A 26,227-nucleotide genomic window follows, 5' to 3' on the forward strand; every position below is an offset into this window, starting at 1 on the left:
ATTTCATTAGCAAACAGAAACATCATAGATATTCATTATCATCAAAATTGCATTTATATGATCTTTTTTTTATCAGTATTTGTTGTGAAGAGACTGCTAGCAGTATAGTACAGCTGTAACGATTGTAGCCACCTTACTGCCAGTTTTAACATTACTGAGCATGAAATACAGAAAATAGTTAAGGAACTTGAACAAGAGGATCTTTTAATTATTTGCAATGAAGGTGTCTTGAGATCAGACAGAACCAGGAAAACATATTTCAAAGAAAATTTTGAGTATGTTGCACCTGCTCGGATGTACCTAGGAACAGATACCAGTGGTAAGGAACGCTTTTGTCAGTATGTGCCTATAAAGGATACACTTGCTGCCTTGTTTAGGCAGTCCACTGTAAAAGACCAGTATGTCTAAACTCCATGAGCACAGTGATATGGTTTTAAATTATGTTAATGATGGCAAAAACTTCAAACAAAATGCCATTTTACAGGGATCATCATCTTCTGTGTCAGTTAAATTGTACTTGGATGCTTTTGAGGTCACAAACCCCCTTGGCTCTGGCAAAAAAAAAAATTATAGCTATGTACATGACACTTGGGGAATTATTACCTCATAATCGATCCACCGTTGACCCAGCGCAACTTGTTTTGCTATGCAGAGAGCAGGATTTTAAGTCCTTTGGTCAAGGCAAGGTATTTTCCCGCCTTATTGTTGACCTAAAAGTATTAGAGGATTCAGGCTTTCAGCTGGATTACGGAAGCAACCTTAAAGCATCATTGATTGCCATATGTGGTGATAATCTTGGTTGCCACTCTGTTGGTAGTTTCACTGAAAATTTAAGCAGTAGCAAAAATTTTTGTAGGTACTGCTTGATTCACAGCGATACATTTGCCAAATCGCCACTGGTATTTGGCCCACAACGAACACCAGCAAATTGTAATGACAGTGTTCATAAACTGACCTCTGACCAGGATTTAATAGATGGAATCAAATATGATTCAATTTTCAACTCACTGAAATCGTTTCATGTCTGCAGCGGCCTTCCTCCATGTCTTGGGCATGACCTTTTTGAGGGAGTACTGGCAAATGATTTGGCCCTCTATGTGGAACATTTGGTAAAATCTGAAAAACATTTCACCTATGACCAGATAAATCAGGCCATCTCACAGACAAAACTTCTTGGTAGTGACTCACACAACAAACCATGTGAGATTAAGGAAAAAACGAAAAAGCTCAATGGTACAGCCACACAGAATTGGTGTCTCTTATTACCGATTTATGTTGGTAGATGGATCAAACATCCTATTGAAAGTGAGGTTTGGCAGTTGTGGCCAAACCTCACAATGTGCCCATTTCAAAACTCTCACAGGTATTGATATCTGTGATTGAGTAGGAGAGGCTCTTCAAACCAAGGGGAAGAGGATCATATATTTCTTTCAAAGACAGACTCCGAACAGAGACATTCAGGGTCTTCTACGGGACATCGAGAGCGACACAACAGCCATGCAGCAGAGCCGGACCGGTATAGCAGTTGTGCTTCTTTTGATGAAGCACTTCTTTGAAAAAGAGGACTCCATCTTCATTTTGGCAGATGTAAGTAGGCAAATAATCTTTTAAATTACATGAAACATATTTTTTGTTATTTTTAGGCTGTATTTTAAACAAGTGATATTCACAGGCTTTTTGTTTTGTTTTAAAGACAACTGCAACAAAGCCATCCATCGAGAAAGACATGAGCCTGCCAGCCACACCCAGACTGATAATGCTTGGTAAAAGAAGACTTGCTTATTATTTTGAGAAAGGATAATGTTAATCCATTTGGGATATGCCTTTTAAAAGTGTGTAATTTGTACTTGTATTTCAGGGAACACATTTCTTTCTGCAACAAAGTGGATGGTGTTATTTTAACTGAATTGTAAAAATATACTTTTTCACTACTTTGTTACTGTAACTATATATTTTTATATTCTGGAATACAGCACCTATACAGTCTTGATCACCAAACCATGGCACACACTGTCATATCACAATGCGGATGGACCATGTGACCATGGTTCGGTGATTAGAGTGCATCTAATGCAACTGTCATTTCACAACAATATTTACTCAAAAAATAAGATTGTTTAGCATCTGAGTCACTTTTCACAAAATATAATGAATACATTAATAGACAGTTAATATATGTATCCTAATAATGATTATGTATTAAATGTGTTTCCCATTATTTGATTTTTTTCCCTCCATTCATTTTCTGTTGAATACAACTTAATTGTATGCATTACAGTAAATAATATCAGATCAGCTGATGGACAAGACATCTCAACATATGTATTGCAAATGCCAAAATGTGTATTCTGAATACAGATTAAAGTCTGTGCATACAACTTAATTCGCCTTGTACAGTTATTCACTGTGGTTATGTAATTGTTATGTGTTAGATAACATTGTTTTATCAATATACAGTAACTTAATGTATATGATTCAACAGTGGTTTAAACATTGGTAAATTTTACATTTAATATAAAAATAACAGTTAAAGGGTTAGTTCACACCAAAATGAAAATTATCATTGTTATCAAGTATTCTCCCCCGTTTTACAAATGCTTATTTGGGAATTGACCTGAAACTAATTCTTGTAAAAAAACAAACAAAAAAAAAACAAAAAATCTAATAAATTCAAGTGAATCTGGTTGTTTTAGGCTCCTCCTTTAGTTCTATGTTTCTACTAGGTCCTGTAGACATCTTTAAATTTACTCTCCAGCAACTCCATTCTTCACATTCAGTTTGTATTTGTATTTTCGTTATCATGTCTGGAAGAGGTAAAGGCGGTAAAGGACTCGGGAAAGGAGGCGCCAAGCGTCACCGCAAAGTGTTGCGTGATAACATCCAGGGAATCACCAAACCCGCAATCCGTCGTCTCGCTCGCCGTGGCGGTGTCAAGCGTATCTCCGGTCTGATCTACGAGGAGACTCGCGGTGTGTTGAAGGTGTTTCTGGAGAACGTTATCCGTGATGCCGTCACGTACACTGAACACGCCAAGAGAAAGACCGTCACTGCCATGGACGTTGTGTACGCGCTGAAACGACAGGGACGAACTCTGTACGGATTCGGAGGATAAACGACTTTATTCAGGAGAAATCAGACCAACCCAACGGCTCTTTTAAGAGCCACCCACAATCTCACACAAAGAGTTGATGATTAAGTGGAAACAGAATTTGTTTATCGTCACTATTGTTTTTTAAACTATGCATTTATAAATTGTAGTCTGAAAAGTTCTCTAGTAAATTGTAGATCATGCATTAAAAAGGATGTCAGAACCAACAATTCCCAAACATTGTTCTGCTAGGTATTGGTAATGATTTTAATCACATAATACAATATTATTAAAATAACGTTTCTACGTAAAAAAAAAATAAAAAATTTTACTTGCACCACAAATACATGCGAATGACGATTTGAGGAACAAATACCAGACTATAAACGCAGAACAAATAGAAAATTAGGTTTTGCTGATTATTTAAAATGTATCTTTTGCAATGCAATTTTTTTATTTCTTAAGAAGCGTTTATTTTCTTTTTCATTATTTTGCTACAAAAGAAAAATGAGCGGGAGAACTAAACAAAGGAAATGTAATCGTGTGGGGGGTGGAAACTTTCAAACATGAGGCGAGAGGAGGGACTTTCATTTGGAAGTCTTTGATTGGCTTTTTCCGGTCCGTCAAACTTACAACTGTCCAATGAAATCATTGAATGTGTTTGACCAATGAAAATACGCCATCAAAGGCGCGTGTCATCTCCTCACAGAATTAGCATAGAGGAGGGTATAAATACTTCTGTGAGCTGAATAAGAATCATTATTCTGAGTTTGTTCTTCAGATCATCATGCCTGAACCAGCCAAATCCGCTCCGAAGAAGGGTTCCAAGAAGGCCGTCACAAAGACCGCCGGTAAGGGAGGAAAGAAGCGCAGAAAGTCCAGGAAGGAGAGTTATGCTATCTACGTGTATAAAGTCCTGAAACAGGTTCATCCTGACACCGGGATCTCTTCCAAGGCGATGGGAATCATGAACTCTTTCGTCAACGACATCTTCGAGCGCATCGGCGGTGAAGCGTCTCGTCTCGCTCACTACAACAAGCGCTCCACCATCACATCGAGAGAGATCCAGACCGCCGTGCGTCTGCTGCTGCCCGGTGAACTGGCCAAACACGCCGTGTCTGAGGGCACAAAGGCCGTCACCAAATACACCAGCTCCAAGTAGAAGAACATCCGGTTTCTCAACCAACCCAAAGGCTCTTTTAAGAGCCACACATGTTCTCAGTTAAAGAGTTTCTTGTGCTTGTGTGGACCAGGAAGAGATTATAAACTAATGTTTTGTTCAAAATTATAAATCAGAAATGTCTCTGTAATTGACTGTTTAGTTAATACATTTATTCTTCTTCAGGAGACAAATTAAGTCACTTTATCACATGACCATATACACAAGTGCAACAGTAGGAGAAAGTCTTGTGTCATGACATTGACCAGACGTATACCAATTACACCAAACAATATATACCTATCAAATGTATACATAGTACCCAACACAGTAATAATATACAATGTACAGCAAATAATACACAAAATATAGAATACACATACAAAAAACATATATACAATAGTTGTTATATATATATATACACATACAGTATTTGTATTGTGAATATCATTTTTGACAGTCCAGTGTGAGATAAGATTAATAATGATCACTTGATTGTGAGAGATCAAGTGTTCAAAAGTCTGATTTGCTTGGGGGAAGAAGCTGTCATGTAGTCGGCTTCCATAATGACAGATGTAAATGTGGTAGCAGCAACAGTTTGACTGTCTATATGTACATTGTGTAAGGTAATGTGCAATTGTGCAGTAATGTTGACCTGCAACAGGCTGATATTATAAGGTGATATTGTAGAAGTATAATAATGATAATATATAAATAATATAACGCAGAGTGTGTAGAAAACACTGTTTACATGAGAGGGGTTGTTCAAAAAAGGATGGGGTGACACAGAATGGGATTATAAATATGAAAAATCATTTGAGGTGACCGAGAAATAATTAATTGACGAAGTACCTAAATTGGCTAGCACACACAATCTACCAGGAATAAAATGGAAGAAAAGACAAATCCACGAAATTAAGATCACAAGAAAAAGGGAAAGACAGTAAAATAATGTTAAAATGAACAACAGAATATCTACACAAATAATCAGAACGTAAACAAGATCTTTTGCCAGATTTGTTCAAAATGCACGCTTTTGTAATCATACCAGTCTCTCCATTTTGTTTACTGGGATCTATTGCATAGAATAAGTGCACAAATAATTTTTGACAATTGTTCTCTGCAACTTATGTTTCCTGCTGTGTATTCAGTCACTGTGCCTAAAGTAGGTGTGGGGGAGAAAGTGAGCGGAAATCAATTGCTGGAGGCTGATGAAGGAATAATTAACCTCAGACTATGGGCTCAGCAGAAAGATGAAAGACATCATAGATGTGAAACCATATACAGCTAAATTATGCTGTAACCACTCCAGTATTTTGTAAGCAATATCAACTAACGATTGAAAAGGAAGTTATAACATCTGAAGTTATATTAGGCCAATAATTAACCAATTGATTGAACAAGGTATTCTAATACCAACACACTCTCCATACAATCCTCCAATAAATCCTGTGAGAGAGGCTAACGAAACTTGGAGATTGACAGAAGAATGATTTAATTGAACCACTTTCTCTAATAGTCCCAGATGTATAAACAATTATTAATTCAATACCAACAACACATGGTAATTTTACTGTAACTGATTTATTATCTGCCTTTTTCAGTGTAACTGTTTCGCCTGTGACCCAGCCATTGTTCTCATTCACCAACTGGGGCCAACAATACATAAATGAGATTCACCGGCTGTCTTCTCAGCTGTTGTGCACTGTACATTACAGGATGTGAAACTGCCACATGACACATGCCTGTTGCAGTATGCCACATCTGTTCTTACCGACATCTTCAACATCTGTCTGAGCAGCGCCATCGTTCCAACGTGCTTCAAGGCCACCACCATCGTCACCATGCCAAAGAGGTCTTCAGTGTCCTGCCTCAATGACTACCGTCCCGTCGCACTCACACCAATCATCATGAAGTGCTCATCAGTGAGGCACATTAAGACCCAGCTTCCCCCTCACTAGACCCACTGCAGTTTGTGTATTGTCCAAACCATTCAACGGACGACGCCATCGCCACAACCCTCCATATGGCCCTCACCCACCTAGACAAAAAGGACTCATATGTTCGAATGCTGTTCATAGATTTCAGCTCAGCATTCAACACAATAATTCCTCAGCACCTGATTGGAAAGATGAACCTTCTGGGCCTGGACACCTCCCTCTGCAACTGGATCCTGGACTTCCTGACTGGGAGACCTCTGTCAGTCCGGATCGGGAACAGCATATCCACCACCACCACACTGAGCACTGGGCCACCCAAGGGCTGTGTGCTCAGTCCACTGCTGTTCACTCTGCTGACTCACGACTGTGCAGCAATGCACAGCTCGAACCACATCGTCAAGTTTTCAGATGACATGACTGTGGTGGGTCTCATCAGCAAGAACGACGAGTCAGCATACAGAGAGGAGGTGCAGTGGCTAACGGACTGGTGTAGAGCCAACAACCTGTCCCTGAATGTCAACAAAACAAAAGAGATGGTTGTTGACTTTAGGAGCGCACAAGGTGAACACACTCCGCTGAACATCGACGGCTCCTCTGTGGAGATCGTCAAGAGCACCAAATTAATTGGTGTTCACCTGGCGGAGAACCTCACCTGGTCCCTCAACACCAGTTCTATCACCAAGAAAGACCAGCAGCATCTCTACTTTCTTCGAAGGCAGAGGAAAGCACATCTCCCAACTCCCATCCTCACTACATTCTATAGAGGGACTATTGAGAGCATCCTGAGCAGCTGCATCACTGCCTGGTTTGGGACTTGCACCGTTTCAGACCGCAAAGCCCTGCAATCAAAGACATTTACAAAAAACACTGTATCTGCAAAGCAACCAGCATTGTGGATGACCCCACACACCCCTCACACAAACTCTTTACCCTCCTGCTGTCTGGAAAGAGGTACCGAAGCATTCTGGCCCTCACAGCCAGACTGTCTAACAGCTTCTTCCCCCAAGCCATCAGATTCCTCAATACTCAGAGACTGGTTTGACACACACACACACACGTGTGTCCTGAGTTGCACTTTAATTACTGTGACTTTATAACTGTCTGCTACATCAATAACTGCTATGTGCATAGAACACTATCTCATAGTATGTTATGTTTACGTTTTTAGAAACTGACATCTTTTTGCACTACTGAGTACTGGTCGGCGCTGCACTGTCTATTGTCCTGTTCATTGTCAGTAATTTGTTGTACTGTCCTGTACTTTTTGCACATGTTTGCACGTGCACTTTATATAGGTATATATAGGTATTTTTATATAGGTATTTTATTTAGTTGTGTAGTCTCATGTGGTCCTGTGTTTGTCCTATGTTGTTTTTATGTAGCACCATGGTCCTGGAGGAACGTTGTCTCGTTTCGCTGTGTACTGTACTAACTGTATATGGTTGAAACGACAATATAAACCACTTGACTTGACTTGACTTGACTTATTGACATGGTTAAATGGTTAAAAAAATAAATAAATTTGAATGATTTAATACCTATAGTAGTAATTTTAATTGTTATAGCAATACTGATTTGTCGTGTAATTCCATGTGCTAAAGCATTGGTCAATAGGACTATTGATAACACACTGACACATTGGGAGGATAGTGATTTTTGAATAGCAATCTGAGGCACTTGTCTCTTCGAGACAAAAGTGGGCAATGTGAGAAATAGGCCTCAGATGGAACAATGCAACCTTGATGCTTGCTTATCTACTTTTTATGTTTTCGGTACTGTCTTGAGCAAAAAAATGGACTTGATAAGAATGCACTTCTGTAAGCAAGAGGAAACAACCCCATATACGGAGGATTTAGAAAGTTCGAGGTGGGGGTTGTAACGAGCCTTGTGTGACAAGAACCATATAAACCCCTTGCTTGCTTTTAATAAATTGAAGAACTGCTTGTAACATTCTGTGTCCATGTATTTCTTCCCACCAGTGAATTCATCTCCTGATCGAAGAGTGACTGCGAGGAAGGCAGAATAAAGCATCCAAATAGTATTTTACTAACAGAATCATTACAAACTTAATCAAATTCATAAACAAAAATATACTAAATAGACAGTTAATATTACTGTCTATTTAACACCATTTATAATCATTAAGATGACTTCATATTTGTTCATCTCACATTAATTGACTCACTGTAATTGTTATACTGAAATTTTGCTCAGAACTGCACCCAAGATTTTCACCCACTGTTGCACTCAAGTATATGGTTGAGTTAGGGTTAGTTAGGGTTAGGGTTAGTTAGGGTTAGGTTGTTAGGATTGGGGTTAAGTTGTTAGGTTTAGGTTGTTAAGGTTAGTTAGAGTTAAGGTTAAGTAGTTAGGGTTAGGTTGTTAGGGTTAATTGTTAGGGTTAGGTTTAGTTAGGGTTAGGGTTAATTACGGTTATGTTGTTAGGTTTAGGTTGTTAGGGTTAGTTAGGGTTTTGTCGTTAGGGTTAGGGACAAAATGTTAGGGTTAGGTTGTTAGGGTTAGTTAGGGTTTGGTTGTTAGGGTTAAGTTGTTAGGTGGTTAGGGTTTAGTTGTTAGGGTTAGTTAGGGTTAGGTTGTTAGGGTTAGTTAGGGTTTAGTTGTTAGGGTTAGTTAGGGTTTAGTTGTTAGGGTTAGTTAGGGTTAGGTTGTTAGGGTTAGTTAGGGTTTGGTTGTTAGTTTTAGGGTTAAGTTGTTAGGGTTAGTTAGGGTTAACCCTAAATCCCTAAAGGGATTTGCTTTGACATTGTGTAGCTGTAATGCACACATTTTTTTATGTTTACAAAATGTATTCCTTGCAAAATAACATTTGTGTTATATGCAGATTTCACTTAAATACTAATCAAATCAAGTCATGCTGTTTTTTGTCCGCAGACCATGTTTTATCTTTTGAGATGTAGATACAAATTAACTTGAAGCTACTGATCCTCTCCACATCATCTCAGTTGATGTTTATGGGGTGTTTTTCTGTGTTTCCTGAAGTCTACAATTATTTATTTTGTTGATGAGGAAAACTTTGTCCTTGTCTCTGATTCCCGACAGCCATAAGTGTCTCTCAGTGCTGACCAAAGCAGCCATAGCATGGCGCGAGCCCTTCCCTTGGCCACCAGACAGAAATCTGTCCTCCAGTTTGGAGCGCTTGGGCTCTCTTGTTTGAGTGGCCATTCACTGAAGCCTGGCCAACGCACAAGTAACCACCTCGAGTAATTCCTCGAGGTGGTTACTTGTGCGTTGGCCAGGCTTCAGTGAATGGCCACGCAAACAAGAGAGCCCAAGCGCTCCAATGATCCAAGCGATGCACGGATTGCTCAGAGGTAGCTCGAAGTCTGCAGACTCAAGAGATTCAAAGTCCCCTCATGATCCGAAGAGGTGCCGGAGCGCGCTTCAGGGTCACGGGAAGGACCAGCTGGATCTGGGGAGAGAGCGAGTGATAGGGACGGACCCGTCTCTCGCTCCTCAGCCAGATCCATATGGGTAAGCAAGGCGAGTGCGAAGCATTTTGACTGAGAACAGAGCGCAATTCTCGTGTAACGAGATAAATATTATAGGGATTGCACTTCTTATTGTTGGTGGCGCTATAAGGCTACTGTGTTCGAACGATCTGCAGCAGAGCTAAAGAGAACTGCTGTGGGTGAATCGTTTCTGTGGTCGCTCCACACTAAAAGTTAAAAATATATCATTTCATATCAAATGTGTGACACTTTATAAAAGGATTGCTCACAGTAGACACTGATTGATTTGTAGTTAAGTGTTTTCTGTTTATATTTATGTGTATTTTTATCGTTTTATGTACGTTTGCACTCTACGATCTTTCTATCTGCATCATTTTCCATGTGCTTTCTAACGAGGTGAAATGTATTTTGAATAGGTGGAGATTAAACAAAAGTGTGACTCACTATAGTTCTCTTTCACTGCTCTGTGTGCAGGTAAATGTTTTTAATCATATAGTGTTTAAGAATTTACTCTGTTCATGTTGTTGTATTTTCTGTGTTAAGAAATATTGGGTACAATAAAATATTTAATTCATTGTTTTACTAAAAAAAAATACCTGATGTTATTTCCTTTCATTTCATACATTTAAGAGTAACATAAAGTGGATGATGTAAGCTGTGTAGTCAGTTTTATACAATCACAAACCAAGACGTTTAAGAAGGAAAAGACAACATTGAATTGTTTACAAAGTCTGTAATTTTCCTGGAGAGAGTATTACATTTCAGATTTGTTTTATTTGTTTACTGTTTTGTTAAGTACAATATAATGTGAATGAGTAATGTTTACTGTGACATTGAGAGCAGCAGAGCTAAACAGAACTGCTGTGGGTGGAGATTAAAGGACAGTGCGACTTACTATCTTTCTCTTTCACTGCTCTGTGTGCAGGAAAATAAATTCTGCTATCATCCACGTTCTGAGTGTGTGTGTTGATGAAGGGTGGGACAAACCGTGTCAGGGGAAAAAAAAAGCAAAGGTCACACTCGCACCCGAAAATATTCAGAGTGATTTAATAATTGCCAAACAATTGTGCTGCTTATAATCTATAGCTGACTCGATTCTTCAAATTGTGTATTTACACAGCATATTTCCTCAGTGTTTACAAAAAATACACTCGAGTAATAATCTTTTTAATTGCTCCAATAACTATCATTTTCAACATTGCCATCTCAGTCATGAGAAAAACTAAAAAAAACATCTGTTTGTCTTCTGAAGAAAATATTATTATTATTAGTAGTAGTAGTAGTATTAATTATTCTTTCCATAAGAGCAAAACCTGCACATTATTCCAATCTTTTGGCCCCATGAGTTACATTTCATTTTCATAAACATATTTGGTTTTTGTTCATGTACACTGATAAAAATACTATTGTTCAGTGTTAGTTCATGTCAGTATATAGTGCTTTAATGTACAACTTGATAAAAAAAAAAAATTATATGCTGAAATTAATATGAACTAAGATGAATACACCCTGTGAAAGTATTGTTCATGTTAACTAATGTTGTTAATCAATGTTAACTAATTCAACATTTTTGACAAGTGTTACAAATACTTCAGAGTTGAATCTCACTCTTGAACATTCATCATCAGAGAGAGGGGGAGTGGTTTGGAGTTTGGAGGAAGAGCTGTGATTGGTTAGAATGTTTTCCATACTCTAGCCAATAGGAGTCTGACACACTCTTATAAATACTGTAACTAGAGAACGACGAGCTATTATTTCTTTCTGAAGTAAGTACATTATCTACGGTAGATTGAAAATGAGTGGCAGAGGTAAAACCGGCGGTAAAGCGCGAGCAAAGGCTAAAACTCGTTCCTCCAGGGCAGGACTGCAGTTCCCCGTCGGTCGTGTTCACAGGCTGCTCCGCAAAGGAAACTACGCACAGCGCGTTGGTGCCGGTGCTCCTGTTTATCTGGCCGCTGTGCTCGAGTATCTCACCGCTGAAATCCTGGAGTTGGCTGGAAACGCCGCTCGGGACAACAAGAAGACTCGTATCATTCCCCGTCACCTGCAGCTGGCAGTGCGGAACGACGAGGAGTTGAACAAACTCTTGGGTGGAGTGACCATCGCTCAGGGTGGTGTGCTGCCCAACATCCAGGCTGTGCTGCTGCCCAAGAAGACCGAGAAACCCGCCAAGAAGTAAACGGACTAAAGTCTGATTCACTGAAACACAAAGGCTCTTTTAAGAGCCACCCAATTTAACCATAAGAGAGTGATGATTTACTTAAATGAATAATGTGATCTACAATAAACAAAAATAGACTTTAAAAAATACAAAGTGTGAGGTGAAAATTAAATTTTATAATTCGTACCTTAAATTTATAAATGCAGTGTTGACTCTAAAAGGTTAATGTTATTTATAAAGCTACACAAAGAATCAAATCACTCCTACCTGGGGAAAACAAATAAACATTATCTACGTCAAAATACAGATGACACTTGAATAACTAGGTATGAAGTAATTATGTGCACATAAAATATATTATATATATTTAATCAGTTTATTTAATATGCAATATAATAATAATATAATGTAAAACACAGATGAACTGAACAAAAGATCTTGAGCAGGAAACTGTCGCCGCTTGTTTGAACACACGAGCCGCGCAGTCATTGGTCAACTGTCACACATAGACGTCACTATCAGCCAATCACAAGCCTCGGAACCCTCCCCCCACTGAACTCATGGTCACACAAGGCTTTAAAGAGCAGCAGCAGCGGAACATTCAGTCACATTTTCTGTGAAGAACGGAGAAGAATCGTTGAAGTCATGGCAAGAACTAAACAGACCGCTCGTAAATCCACCGGTGGAAAAGCCCCGAGGAAGCAGCTCGCTACTAAAGCCGCCCGTAAGAGCGCACCAGCCACCGGCGGAGTCAAGAAGCCTCATCGTTACAGGCCCGGTACCGTGGCTCTGCGAGAGATCCGCCGTTATCAGAAGTCCACTGAGCTGCTGATTCGCAAACTGCCTTTCCAGCGTCTGGTGAGAGAAATCGCTCAGGATTTCAAGACGGATCTGCGCTTCCAGAGTTCCGCTGTCATGGCCCTGCAGGAGTCCAGCGAGGCTTATTTGGTCGGTCTGTTTGAGGACACCAACTTGTGTGCCATCCATGCCAAGAGGGTCACCATCATGCCCAAAGACATTCAGCTGGCCCGCCGCATTCGTGGAGAACGAGCTTAAATCCACAGTGACGTCATCCACATCAACCCCAAAGGCTCTTTTAAGAGCCACTTCAATCCCACTAAACGAGATCATTCCCAGTTTTTATTACTGATGTTTTCTAAATATATTTTTTTTGTGGTGGTCATTTATGATTTCCGCTGTCAAGCAGCTATAAAATGATGAAAATATTAAACTTTCTGTATCAGTAGAAGTTTATAATGAATAACAGCATCGTCTTTCCAAGAACAAAGTGGATTCCTAAATATTTTGTTTAATCATATTTCATGTAATTTTCAAACACGTACAGAATTACAGATGAAGTTTCTAGGGCGAGTAATAATACAGTCCAGATTTACTTTTAGCACAAATATATCTGTGTGACATATATGAGGAAAAACAAATAGACCAGAATAGCACTAAACACAGAAAGATATAAAAAGAAAATTAGATTTTGCAAATAATAAAAAGAAAATGTATGGTTAAATTATATATATATTGAAATGTTATGAACCTCCTAAGTACTTTCAGAAAGTAAATTAACACTCTATTAACCAATTTAAACATTAAAAAATTTTTTTTGAGAAGCTTTTATTTTCTTTTTCATTATATTACACATTATTTTACTAGAACAAAATGCGCGGGAGAACTGAACAAAGGAAATGTAATCGTGTGGGGGGTGGAAACTTTCAAACATGAGGCGAGAGGAGGGACTTTCATTTGGAAGTCTTTGATTGGCTCTTTCCGGTCCGTCAAACTTACAACTGTCCAATGAAATCATTGAATGTGTTTGACCAATGAAAATACGCCATCAGAGGCGCGCGTCATCTCCTCACAGAATTAGCATAGAGGGGGGAATAAATACTTCTGTGAGCGGAATAAGAATCATTATTCTGAGTTTATTCTTCAGATCATCATGCCTGAACCAGCCAAATCCGCCCCGAAGAAGGGATCCAAGAAGGCCGTCACAAAGACCGCCGGTAAGGGAGGAAAGAAGCGCAGAAAGTCCAGGAAGGAGAGTTACGCTATCTACGTGTATAAAGTCCTGAAACAGGTTCATCCTGACACCGGGATCTCTTCCAAGGCGATGGGAATCATGAACTCTTTCGTCAACGACATCTTTGAGCGCATCGGCGGTGAAGCGTCTCGTCTCGCTCACTACAACAAGCGCTCCACCATCACATCGAGAGAGATCCAGACCGCCGTGCGTCTGCTGCTGCCCGGTGAACTGGCCAAACACGCCGTGTCTGAGGGCACAAAGGCCGTCACCAAATACACCAGCTCCAAGTAGAAGAACATCCGGTTTCTCAACCAACACAAAGGCTCTTTTAAGAGCCACACATGTTCTCATTTAAAGAGTTTTTTCTGTGATCTATTAGTATTATGATTATTTAGTTGTGATGTCCACATCAAAGGTTCGTAGCTCGTCAAAGCACTTAACAGGAGAAGATTATTACTCGAATGTATTTTTTGTAAACACGAGGAAATCTGCAGGTCACATCTGTGTAAATATAAAATTTGAAGAATCGTGTCAAAAGCAGCTTAAGTAGCGCAATTATTAAATCGCTCGGAATGTTTTCGGATGCGGTTATTGCGATCTGTTCTTCGTCAAAATGCTTCTCGTCTTTCTTACATGGAAGGTAGGAATATTGTGGAATCAAGAGCAAAGAGCAGAATATAAGAGACACTTAAAACGGGGGCAAACCATGACGGCACAGAAATGTGACCTCTAATGGTGAACTGTTGAATTTCTCTACATGGTTTTGATAGGTGGAAGATTTAAAGAATGTTCTGGGTTCAATACAAGTTCAGCCTTAGAGACAGAACTTTTTTTTTTCATTGTTAAGGAATAATTTAGGAAGCACCTCTTCAATTGCAAGTCATTGCATTTGTATAACGTTATTGAAACGTCTTTTGGAAGATATTCCAATCTGTTTGGTTTGTCAATAGTATGGCATTTTTTGTGACCCCTTCTAAATAAGCATACATAAATGCTTAATTTGATTAAACACAAATTAATATTAAAACGTACGTTTTCAATATCGTCATAATTTGACAAATGTTTTTAATCAACTTTAAGCTGGGTTGAGTTGTCACGTGACTTAAAGTTGATTAAAAACATTTGTCCTGTGAAGTTTAACCTTTCAGATAAATGTAGAATTTTGCAAGTACAAATTGTAGTTTATTGTTTTGAATTGTTTACACAACAACTGCAGCAAAACCTGTTTTAGTTATATAATATATAATATAATAAATATTTTTCATATTCTGGATTTTGAACACGGAAGTAAATGATTGCAGGTTAAATACTGTAACAGTCATGTTAAACATCTGATAAATACTTATTTGTTTATTATTCTACTTATACTTTATATTATGATTATCATTAATAAAATAATAATAATAAAAAATATAAATTCGAGTGAATCTGATCTTTGGTACCTCAGCTGTGAACTATGAGAAGTAAAAATACGTGACGTTTTTAGGCTCCTCCTTTAGTGATGTGTTTCTATTAGGTCCTGTAGGCAACATTAAACACCCTTTTCAGCAACTTTGTTTCTCACATTAAGTTGATTGTTGAAATTTCGACATCATGTCTGGAAGAGGTAAAGGCGGAAAAGGACTCGGCAAAGGAGGGGCCAAGCGTCACCGCAAAGTGTTGCGTGATAACATCCAGGGAATCACCAAACCCGCAATTTGTCGTCTCGCTCGCCGTGGCGGTGTCAAGCGTATCTCCGGTCTGATCTACGAGGAGACTCGCGGTGTGTTGAAGGTGTTTCTGGAGAACGTTATCCGTGATGCCGTCACCTACACTGAACACGCCAAGAGAAAGACCGTCACTGCCATGGACGTTGTGTACGCGCTGAAACGACAGGGACGAACTCTGTACGGATTCGGAGGATAAACGACTTTATTCAGGAGAAATCAGACCAACCCAACGGCTCTTTTAAGAGCCACACACAATCTCACACAAAGAGTTGATGTTTTTACTGTACTGATATTTAATTATCACTTTGTGTAATTTATGATCAAGTGTAACTTTTCTAAGTTTCTGAGTTATAATAAAGAATATATTTCATGTAAAAATAATTCATGTTTTCTCTCTGAACAATCTCACAGAAAAGTCAAAGCGATCATAGGTTAATGAGATGAATTATTTTACATTATGAAGTTTCTTTGGAGATCTGTAAGAACTTTCTGTAACAGACATTTATAATGAATAACAGCATCGTCTTTCCAAGAATAAAGTGGATTCTTAAATGTTTTGTTTAATCATATTTCATATGATTTTCAAACGTACAGAATTACAGATGATGTTTCTATGGGCGAGTAATAATACAGTCCAGATTTACTTTTAGCACAAAAACGAATCGGTTACTAACGTAACCTCGGTTCTCTCTAGATGAGAGAACGAGTATTGCGTAAGCTAGCTTACGCTACGGGAAAGATTAATCTTTTCTGAGATATTGAAGCCAAAAAATTATCCTTAATTTTGTGTCCATTGTCAACGCAGTGCGGCAGCTGCAGACCTTGAGCGGGCTAGCTAGCGAGCTCATAGGTTGCTCTGCGGCAACTGCTGCAGCCTATAGACGAGCTTGGGCGAACTCTCATCCAATGAGAGGCGTCCGCGCGCTCACTGCATCAAAGCCCGCCAAAATGGGCGTGACTAGAGTGCATATAAGCATAGTTCGTAGGCTGGAACCCTGGTTTTCATTGAATGAAGCGAAAAATCGCTCATGGCGCGAGCACGGCCGGTTACGCAATACTCGTTCCCTCATCTAGAGAGAACCGAGGTTACGTTAGTAACCGATTCGTACTCTTACGAGAGGTTCTCTCGTATTGCGTAAGCTAGCTTACGCTACGGGAACCCTTTGTCAACGCCGTGCGCGCCAAGCATCCACTGCATGAGCCCCAGGGAATTAAGGGGGACCCGAGGGAGCCCTTGTGAGTGGGGAATTAATATTTGGCCGGCAAGAGTGCGGGCCAGTGTGTGTGTAGTACATAAGCACATAGACAGAGCGGCAGTGCCGGTCTGTGTGGAATGTGTCCCATTAATGCAGCTCACCAGGGGAGCTGTAGCGTATTAAACCGCTAGCAGTTTAGCCTGCAGAGCAGGTACTTCCAGATTGTAAAATCTGACAAAGGTGGAGGGGGAAGCCCAGCCCGCTGCCACACATATGTCGTGAATGGAAATCCCGCTGGACCATGCCCGCGAGGAGGCCATGCCTCTAGTGGAGTGAGCCCTAATGCCTAGCGGGCATGGTAGGTCTTTTGACGCGTACGCGGCAGCAATAGCGTCCACTATCCATCTGGACAGTGTCTGTTTCGAGGCGGCGAGACCTTTGGTGCGCCCTCCAAACGAAACGAAAAGCTGCTCAGAGCGTCTGAAAGATGCGGAGCGCGCAGTATACAATCTCAGTGCTCTGACTGGGCAAAGGAGATTGGCGTTGCGTTCGCTATCAGATGCTGGTAGCGCCGACAAGGAAATGATCTGTGCTCTGAAAGGAGTACCGATCACCTTGGGGACATAGCCGTGTCTAGGCTTTAAAATGACCTTGGAGTCACTTGGTCCAAACTCAAGACACCCAGCGCTAACAGACAGCGTGTGAAGATCTCCCACCCATTTAACTGATGATAGGGCAGTTAGAAAAACGGTTTTAAGTGAGAGGTGTTTCACATCCACGGATTGAAGCGGTTCGAAGGGAGGGGCTTTCATAGCTTCGAGAACTATAGAAAGATCCCAGATAGGAACCGATGGGGGGCGCGGAGGGTTCATCCTTCTAGCTCCCCTGAGGAAGCGGATGACCAGCTCGTATTTACCCTGTGACTGGCCGTGCAGGGGTTCAGCGAATGCCGCGACGGCCGCCACGTACACTTTGAGCGTGGATGGGGATCTGCCCTTATCCAGCAGCTCTTGTGCCGCGAGCTTGCGAGAGGAGATCTGCTCTCACTGGTATGGGCCACGGGGCTGTCAGTGACAGCTGCGTAAGCTCCGGGAACCATGTTTGATTCTCCCAGCGCGGGGCTATGAGGAGCACCGAGTGGCGCGTTTCCCTTATCCTCTGCATTACCTGTGGCAATAGCGAGACGGGAGGGAAGGCGTAAAGCGGGCGGTTGGGCCAGTCCTGGGCCAGTGCGTCCTCGCTTTTCGAGAAAAATTTTGGGCAGTGAGAGTTCTCTTCTGACGCAAAGAGGTCTATCTCTGCTCTGCCGAATATGCGCCATAATGTCTGGACTGTTTGAGCGTGCAGGGACCATTCCCCTGGGGGAATATTGTCTCTGGACAGTCTGTCTGGGCCGTCGTTCAGGTGGCCTGGCACGTGCGTCGCCCTCAGCGAGCGCAGGTGGCACTGGGACCAACTCAGTATGCGTTTCGTCAGATGGAAGAGGTTCCTGGATCTGACACCGCCCTGACGGTTTAGATAGGATACCACAGATCTGTTGTCCGAACGGACCAGGACGTGGTGACCCTGAATGACCGGGAGGAAGCGCACGAGCGCGTACTCGACCGCTATCATTTCCAGACAATTTATGTGAAGGAGCTTTTCCTGAACTGACCATAGGCCAAAAACCGGAGAGCCCTCGCAGGCCGCGCCCCAACCCGTGTTGGACGCGTCTGTCGAAATGACTTTTCAGCGAGATACAGCTCCCATCGTCACTCCCCGCTGGTATCATTCGGCCACTGTCCAGGGCTGCAGAGCTGAGATACAGGTCTGAGTCACTCTGATCGGCTGGCGGCCTGTGGCCCAAGCCCGGCGAGATGCGCGGGTGTTTAGCCAATGCTGAAGCGGGCACATGTGCAGTAAACCCAGCTGAAGTACTGCTGCGGCTGAGGCCATGTAACCTAGCACTCTCTGAACTTTTTTCAGAGGCGTGAGGCTGTTCATCTGAAAGGACACGGCTAGTTGCTGAACACGGCGTGCGCGCTGTGTAGATAAGCGAGCCGTCATTGCCACTGAGTCTAGTTCTATTCCAAGGAAGGAAATTGCCTGACTGGGCTGTAGTGAGCTCTTGGTCCAATTGACTGCAAGGCCCAAACTGTTCAGATGACTGAGGAGAACTGTCCTGTGAGACAGGAGCTCCGTATGTGATTGTGCCAAAATCAGCCAATCGTCCAAATAGTTCAGAATTCGCAAACCCTGACTCCGCAGGGGTGCGAGCGCCGCGTCCATGCACTTCGTGAAAGTACGGGGTGCTAAGGACAGGCCGAACGGAAGGACGGTGTATTGATAAACCTGGCCGTCGAAGGCGAATCTCAAGAATGGCCTGTGACGGGGATTTATCTGAATCTGAAAGTATGCATCTTTCAGATCGAGAGAAATAAACCAGTCCCCCTGGCGCACATGCGCGAGGAGTTTGCTGGTTGTAAGCATTTTGAACGGTCTTTTTGCAAGCGCTTTGTTCAAAACCCTGAGATCTAATATTGGTCTGAGGCCGCCGTCTTTCTTGGGGACAAGAAAATAACGGCTGTAAAACCCCGACTCGCTCAGAGGCGGCGGCACTCTCTCTATGGCCCTTTTGCACAGAAGGTTTGCTATTTCTGAACGAAGCATGCATGCTGCTTCCGTGTTCACAGTAGTTTCGAGCCGCGCTCTGAAGCGAGGAGGACGGCGATCGAACTGTAGCAAATAGCCCTGTTTTATTGTGCTTAACACCCATTCGGATATCCCTGGAATATCTTCCCACGCTTTGAAGCGTAATGTTAGAGGGTGAATGGCCAAATCGCCCTGATTGCCGCACACAGCGCGCTGAACAGAATGTGTGAGCGCGCTTAGTGTGTTTATGCATGACTGCTCGCAGACAGCAGAGACAGGCTGTTCTGTGAGTGACTTCCCGATTGGGGTAAATGGGGAAAGAGTCACATCTGATAAGTGATGTGCGAGCATAGTCACGGGCACGGGACTTACATGCGGAGAGGTGTTTGCTGGCCGTGTGACAGAGCGGGCAGAGGAGGGGCGCGCGCACGGGCTCGTGGGCGCGTTTATTAACTCTAACACTCGAGTGGTTCGTAACCGCTTTATGTGAGTGTGCTCTGATGGGGACACGGGATGTGTAATGCTTGTGTGTAGTGGTGAAAACTGGGTTGTGGGCACATTTTCTACACATAGGGCATGTTTGCTCTTTACAAGATTTCTTTGGGTCGCCGTGAAAACGGCGTTTGAGCGCAGGCAAGCGGGTGTTAACACCGGCTTGTTGGCTGCTGAATCTGCCACTGTAGTAGCCTGAGAGAAGGGGACTGACAGGGGGCGAAGCTTTGACGGTGGTCCGGCCGCGGCGGGACTGATCCGTCGTTTTGTCAACAAAGCTAGGAGGACTTCGGTTGTTCAGGTTTCAGCGCGATTCTAGGCCGAGGCCCGTGGGGCGGCGGTCTGCGGCGGCTGTCTGAGCGCGATCGAGGGCGGCCGCCCTGTCGACGCTGAGAAGTCTGGCTTTGCTGAGCTGGGCGCTGTGAAGAGGCTCGTGCAGGAGGCTCACGTGGGCGGCCTGCAGAGGAGTTAGCGCGACGAGGCAGAAAGAGATTCATGGCTTGTGTGGCTTTTTGGACCTCTGAAAACCGGTCAATGATACCACTCACCGCGGAGCCGAAGAGACCGGATGGAGAGAGCGGTGCGTTGAGGAACGTAGAGTGCTCTGCTTCTCCCATGTCGGCTAGCGTTAGCCACAGATGTCTCTCGGTCACAGTCAGCGCGGCCATGCACTTCCCTATAGCTTGGGCTGCAGCTTTGGTAGCGCGGAGGGTGAGGTCCATCGCACTTCTTATGTCTGCAACCGCCTCTGGATGCCTGCTTTCCTCATCCCACTCCCGTAGAAGGTCCGCTTGGAGGATCTGTAAAATGGCCATAGAATGCAGAGCAGATGCAGCTTGGCCGGTGGCGGAATAGGCGCGGCCAACACAGGCGGAAGTTGTTCTGCAGGCCTTAGACGGGAGCACTGCTTTAGACCGCCATCTCGCGGAGGGCAGGCAAAGGTGTGCTGCTACCGCATCCTCGACCGGAGGGATGGAAGCGTAGCCCTTCTCGGTGGCGCCGTCCACCGATGGGATCGGACCCTGGCCGAGAAAGGCGCGTTCCAAGATTTGGAAAGCTCGGCGTGGAGTTCCGGCAGGAAGGGAGCGGCCCGGGTAGCGGGTGCTGCGCGGCGGCGGCTCTGAAGAAAGCAGCCGTCGAGTCTGTTGGGTGCCTGCTCAGGGGGCGGTGACCACTCGAGCCCGAGGCGGTCGACGGCCTGTGTGAGGAGGCGTGTTAGTTCCCCTTCGACTCCGGCGCGGGTCCTGCTGGATTCCTGGGCCGAGGAGGAGGCGTGTGAGCCTGACCACTCCTCGTTGTCCGAAGCCATGATGGAACACGCTTCTTCGTCCGAGATGGCAGCAGAGCAGCCGCTCGGCGGCAACTGCGCGTCCCGGGTGGGCGGGGAGGGTGAAGGCGATGCTCGAGGGATGGGCTCCGGCGAGGCAATCGCTTCTACCACTGGTTCCGGCAGCCTTTGAGAGCGGCGCTTTTTTCTGCGCGGCTGAATAGAAGGCGGCGCGGCGGCTTCGGTCCTGAGCGCTTCGAGTCGAGCCCGCAGGGTCGACATCGGCAGCTCCTCGCAGAGATCGCATCCGCCTTCAGCGAGGGCGAGCTCTGCATGCCCCAGTCCCAGGCAGAGAGCGTAGATGATGTGGCGGCCTCCGGTGCCGAGAGGGGCGCGGCATAAGGCGCAAGTGGAGGCTTCTGGTTCAGAGATGCGAAGAGCTTCGCTGAAGAGATGAAAATCAGGGTTCCAGCCTACGAACTACGCTTATATGCACTCTAGTCATGCCCATTTTGGCGGGCTTTGATGCAGTGAGCACGCGGACGCCTCTCATTGGATGCGAGTTCGCCCAAGCTCGTCTATAGGCTGCAGCAGTTGCCACAGAGCAACCTATGAGCTCGCTAGCTAGCCCGCTCAAGGTCTGCAGCTACCGCACTGCATTGACAATGGATACAAAATTAAGGATAATTTTTTGGCTTCAATATCTCAGAAAAGATGAATCTTTCCCGTAGCGTAAGCTAGCTTACGCAATACGAGAGAACCTCTCGTAAGAGAACATTTGTGTGGCATATATGAGGAAAAACAAATAGACCAGAATAGCACTAAACACAAAGATATAAAAAGAAAATTAGATTTTGCAAATAATAAAAAATATATATATATATGTGGTTAAATTATATATATTGAATTGTTATGAAGTACTTTCAGAGAGTAAATTAACACTTTATTAACCAATTGAAACTTTTTTTTAGAAGCTTTGGTTTTCTTTTTAATTAATTACACATTATTTTACTAGGAAAAAAAATGAGCGGGAGAACTAAACAAAGGAAACGTAATCGTGTGGGGGGTGGAAACTTTCAAACATGAGGCGAGAGGAGGGACTTTCATTTGGAAGTCTTTGATTGGCTCTTTCCGGTCCGTCAAACTTACAACTGTCCAATGAAATCATTGAATGTGTTTGACCAAAGAAAATACGCCACCAGAGGCGCGCGTCATCTCCTCACAGAATTAGCATAGAGGAGGGAATAAATACTTCTGTGAGCTGAATAAGAATCATTATTCTGAGTTTGTTTTTCAGATCATCATGCCTGAACCAGCCAAATCTGCCCCGAAGAAGGGATCGAAGAATGCCGTCACAAAGACCGCCGGTAAGGGAGGAAAGAAGCGCAGAAAGTCCAGGAAGGAGAGTTACGCTATCTACATGTATAAAGTCCTGAAACAGGTTCATCCTGACACCGGGATCTCTTCCAAGGCGATGGGAATCATGAACTCTTTCGTCAACGACATCTTCGAGCGCATCGGCGGTGAAGCGTCTCGTCTCGCTCACTACAACAAGCGCTCCACCATCACATCGAGAGAGATCCAGACCGCCGTGCGTCTGCTGCTGCCTGGTGAACTGGCCAAACACGCCGTGTCTGAGGGCACAAAGGCCGTCACCAAATACACCAGCTCCAAGTAAAAGAACATCCTGTTTCTCAACCAACACAAAGGCTCTTTTAAGAGCCACACATGTTTTCATTTAAAGAGTGTTTCTGTGATCTAAGAAGAGATTCTGAATATTTAGTTGTGATGTGATGGTACACATCAAAGGTTCGTAGCTTGTGTCAAAAAACACATAGAAGCACTGAAACGTAGCTTAATTTGTACTGGATAAAAAGTGATCCGCCTCAAGTCTTCAGCTAAAAACAGGTGATCGCTTCAGTATCTTGTTCAGAAGGCGCAAAATCTCAGTGCAATTTTGAACTCAATTTGACCCTATTTTATTGAACAAAACACAAAAAAAACATAGCACTCATACACTCTTCAAAACCAATTTCAGTCATTAAACGTCATTTTTACAACCAGCGGATGTCAGTATTTTAAACCTTTAACTGAAGCTTATAATAATGAACCCATTTTCAAAACATTTATGTTGAAATCCTCATTGCTTCATAAATATTAATCTGCCCATCACAAGTCTATAGTTGGAAATCACACAATACACGCTTGGTTATTCCTGTACTTATTCCTGTACTTAAAGGGTTTAGATGTTAATAGCAAGCAAAACCCCATTTTCAAGTTCTCCAGTGGACCGACCGATGTTTGACAAGTTTGAAAGATTAATATTGAAAAAAAAGGCTTGTGACTGGAACAATTTAAACTTTCAGAAACTGAATAATTAGTTTGAATGCGTTGGAAACACTGCACACTGAGGACATCTGCTGCACAGGCGTGTAAATATGATAGGAAGACTCATGTCAAAAGCAGCTAAAGTGGATTGGAATTTATTATCTTCATTGACTTTGACTTCATTGACTTAGTCTGTTGCTGCAATGGGTATGCTATGAATAACCTCGAAAGCTCTGAGGCTTATCAGTACTTGCAATACATCTTTTTAAAAGCAGATGTGAGCCTAGCCAGTGCCTTGGAAATTATTTCCATGGGTTCTTGTTTCAAACAAAGGTGCTGGGTTAGAGAGGTCATGTAGCCATCCAGCAGCATTGTTAAGGTCAGCCAGCCTTATTTTTAGATATCACTATAGTAATATGCAATAGTGCATCAATGAATTGTTGTTTCAAAAACAGTTGAATTTATTGTAATATAGATTGTACACAGCATGTGCTAAATTTATTTTCAGTGTTTGTTAAAGTACACAAACTTTGTGTCCTTATTGGGACTATAATCATTGATAATGCAGCCAAGACAAATTCTGGAATGTTTTTGTCCGAGTCGTTTGTTCTTTTTTCATGGGTGACCTTCTGTCTCAGGTGCAGGGGACAATATTTCATCCCCGGCCCGAGCTGTAGAACCTTCGTGTTTGGCTCCTGAAGGGTAACAATGGAGGGACATAGGGCTTTCACCTGATGTATTCAAGACCATTCTAAGTGCTAGGGCTCCCTCTACTAGAAGAATTTACACCAATAAATGGGGTGTCTTTGAAAGATGGTGCTGTGCACATAATGCAGATCCAGTTAACTGCCAGATTGCTTCAGTTCTGGACTTTCTGCAGGAAAAATTGTTAGCAGGCACATGCCCCGCCACTCTCAGGGTTTATGTGGACTGCCATGCCTTGATTGATGGGGTGCCTTGGAGAGACATCCTCTGCTTGCTCGCTTTGTTCGTGGAGCCATGCGACTGAGACCTCCTGCTAGGACCAGGATCCCTTCATGGGACTTAGCAATAGTCCTTGAGGGTCTGGTTGAGACCCCCTTTGAACCTCTAGAGTCAGCGTCTGATAAACTTCTGACTCTCAAGATGGATTTTCTTATGGCAATTACTTTTTTAAAAAGAATTGGGGATCTACAGGCTCCGTCTGTCTTGCCAGCCAGCATAGATTTTGCCCCAGGAATGGCTAAAGCAATTTTGCACCCTCATCCTGACTACCTGCCTGAGGTTCCTATCTCGACTGTACATCCGGTCACTCTCGAAGCCTTCTGCTCCCTGCCGTTTACAACGCCGGAGCAGGAAAGACTTCACAGACTTTGTCCAGTCCATGCCCTTCAGACTTCTGTCCACCGCACTAGCCAGTGGCGTAAGTCAGAGCAACTATTCGTTTGCCATGGGGGCCGCAACAGGGGGGCGGCCACCACCAAGCAGACTACGCAGCATCAAAGTGTAGCTTTTTGAAAGGGAATGTCTCGGGTTACCCCTGTTCACTGATAAAAGCGGATTGAGATGCTGCACTTCATTGCCGCACTGGGATGCCCCAGGACTGCTCTTCAGACAAAATACCTGACAATGCACCTGTGAAGCATCTATTTATAGCCCTGCTACAGGTGCATCCAATGATGTCACCAGCAGAGGCTATAAATTATGGTCAATTTCATTGACGTGTTGCACACATATTCACAGCTGGTCACACCTAAAGTTGTTCCCAAACGCTAAATCAGCGCAGCATCTCGTTCCGCTTTTATCAGGGAACAGGGGTTACAGTTAAGTAACCCGAGACATGTCTTAGGCAGGTTTATTTTAGTGTAAAAAGTTATGATTGCACAACTACATTTGCCTGTCCTCTTCAACCTCGAGTAAACAATGGAAACTAAACCAGGGCGGACAGGGACATTCAGACTTTTTTAATGGTGTGTGGTCAGATCACTCCTGACTTCAAGAAGTTTTGCCTGATTGTAGCAGTGACTACTGACAGCGCAAGTAGTTCTTGAGGATCAGAGACATGATCAACAGTGTCGATAAAATTTGGCCTTGTACTCTGGGATTACATCGACTAACACAGAACCAAAACAAAGCTTGTATTTCCTACTTCTGCTATTAAACCGGAAGTACCTCCCATAATTTAAAAAGCAGCAGGCCAGCTCAGAATATTTCTGATACTGCTGTATTAATGAGTCTGTTTTATAATATTTGTTTTAAGGTGTCCTTATATGGAACTGTAGAAAAATGCATAAACTTTCCAGTAAATTTCTGCTGATGGAGAAAAAAGTGTAGTGGGCAGCGTCACTTTTTTATCATTAAAAAGGAGGCTATAGATGCTATTATATCACCACCATTGCAATATATTTATAGTTTATGCTTAATATTATGTGAGATTTATTTACACTTTGTTTTTATACAGGATATTTCTCTCAGAAAGAACACTTGTAATGGTAAAGTAATGTGTAATATTTTTGCAGTAGATAATGTGGAATTTGTCATGTTTACATTCAGCATTAATGGCGCTAATGTGCTTACACTTTATATGTGACAATTACACTTTGCTATTGTATTTTATGATGACACTGCTTTTTTTAAAAGATGGGTGTATAAAAGTGTTAATTCAGAATACAGACTGATGATAAAGCCTTGTTCACACCGCCAGCGACTTTGTTGCTTGGAGTCGCTAAACTCTGTGATCTGTGCCGCTAGTAGGTGTTCCTACTGTTGGTC

The 26,227-nt window shown here is 42.9% G+C and overlaps 7 protein-coding genes across 7 annotated transcripts; all 7 read left to right on the plus strand.

The window, feature by feature from the left end:
• The first annotated feature begins 294 nt into the window (after positions 1-294).
• LOC127619646 (uncharacterized) lies at positions 295-3,171 on the plus strand. The gene is made up of 4 exons (XM_052092598.1): positions 295-319; positions 1,388-1,587; positions 1,694-1,763; positions 2,778-3,171. The coding sequence occupies exons 1-4, from the start codon at positions 295-297 to the stop codon at positions 3,110-3,112; spliced, it is 630 nt and encodes a 209-aa protein (XP_051948558.1). The 3' UTR covers positions 3,113-3,171.
• A 704-nt stretch (positions 3,172-3,875) lies between these two features.
• On the plus strand, positions 3,876-4,270 carry LOC127617845 (histone H2B-like). The gene has a single exon (XM_052089950.1). It carries the CDS (start codon positions 3,876-3,878, stop codon positions 4,248-4,250), a length of 375 nt encoding a protein of 124 aa, XP_051945910.1. The 3' UTR covers positions 4,251-4,270.
• A 7,182-nt stretch (positions 4,271-11,452) lies between these two features.
• Positions 11,453-11,874, plus strand: LOC127617602 (histone H2A-like). The gene has a single exon (XM_052089597.1). It carries the CDS (start codon positions 11,453-11,455, stop codon positions 11,834-11,836), a length of 384 nt encoding a protein of 127 aa, XP_051945557.1. The 3' UTR covers positions 11,837-11,874.
• A 458-nt stretch (positions 11,875-12,332) lies between these two features.
• On the plus strand, positions 12,333-12,924 carry LOC127617464 (histone H3). The gene has a single exon (XM_052089439.1). It carries the CDS (start codon positions 12,464-12,466, stop codon positions 12,872-12,874), a length of 411 nt encoding a protein of 136 aa, XP_051945399.1. The 5' UTR covers positions 12,333-12,463; the 3' UTR covers positions 12,875-12,924.
• A 600-nt stretch (positions 12,925-13,524) lies between these two features.
• LOC127617717 (histone H2B-like) lies at positions 13,525-14,160 on the plus strand. Its single transcript, XM_052089791.1, has one exon. The coding sequence runs from the start codon at positions 13,770-13,772 to the stop codon at positions 14,142-14,144; it is 375 nt and encodes a 124-aa protein (XP_051945751.1). The 5' UTR covers positions 13,525-13,769; the 3' UTR covers positions 14,145-14,160.
• A 1,278-nt stretch (positions 14,161-15,438) lies between these two features.
• Positions 15,439-15,823, plus strand: LOC127617873 (histone H4-like). The gene has a single exon (XM_052090004.1). It carries the CDS (start codon positions 15,447-15,449, stop codon positions 15,756-15,758), a length of 312 nt encoding a protein of 103 aa, XP_051945964.1. The 5' UTR covers positions 15,439-15,446; the 3' UTR covers positions 15,759-15,823.
• A 6,628-nt stretch (positions 15,824-22,451) lies between these two features.
• On the plus strand, positions 22,452-22,826 carry LOC127619670 (histone H2B-like). Its single transcript, XM_052092626.1, has one exon. The coding sequence runs from the start codon at positions 22,452-22,454 to the stop codon at positions 22,824-22,826; it is 375 nt and encodes a 124-aa protein (XP_051948586.1).
• The last annotated feature ends 3,401 nt before the right edge of the window (positions 22,827-26,227 follow it).

The sequence above is a fragment of the Xyrauchen texanus genome, chromosome 2 (genome assembly GCF_025860055.1).
Source record: "Xyrauchen texanus isolate HMW12.3.18 chromosome 2, RBS_HiC_50CHRs, whole genome shotgun sequence".
Taxonomy (NCBI): Eukaryota; Metazoa; Chordata; class Actinopteri; order Cypriniformes; family Catostomidae; genus Xyrauchen; species Xyrauchen texanus.

Coding starts and splice junctions, on each gene's coding strand:
- LOC127619646 (XM_052092598.1), top strand. CDS start 295: ATGTACCTAGGAACAGATACCAGTG. Junction 320..1,387: donor CCTAGGAACAGATACCAGTG/GTAAGGAACGCT, acceptor GTGATTGAGTAG/GAGAGGCTCTTCAAACCAAG. Junction 1,764..2,777: donor ACCCAGACTGATAATGCTTG/GTAAAAGAAGAC, acceptor CTTCACATTCAG/TTTGTATTTGTATTTTCGTT.
- LOC127617845 (XM_052089950.1), top strand. CDS start 3,876: ATGCCTGAACCAGCCAAATCCGCTCCGAAGAAGGGTTCCAAGAAGGCC.
- LOC127617602 (XM_052089597.1), top strand. CDS start 11,453: ATGAGTGGCAGAGGTAAAACCGGCGGTAAAGCGCGAGCAAAGGCTAAA.
- LOC127617464 (XM_052089439.1), top strand. CDS start 12,464: ATGGCAAGAACTAAACAGACCGCTCGTAAATCCACCGGTGGAAAAGCC.
- LOC127617717 (XM_052089791.1), top strand. CDS start 13,770: ATGCCTGAACCAGCCAAATCCGCCCCGAAGAAGGGATCCAAGAAGGCC.
- LOC127617873 (XM_052090004.1), top strand. CDS start 15,447: ATGTCTGGAAGAGGTAAAGGCGGAAAAGGACTCGGCAAAGGAGGGGCC.
- LOC127619670 (XM_052092626.1), top strand. CDS start 22,452: ATGCCTGAACCAGCCAAATCTGCCCCGAAGAAGGGATCGAAGAATGCC.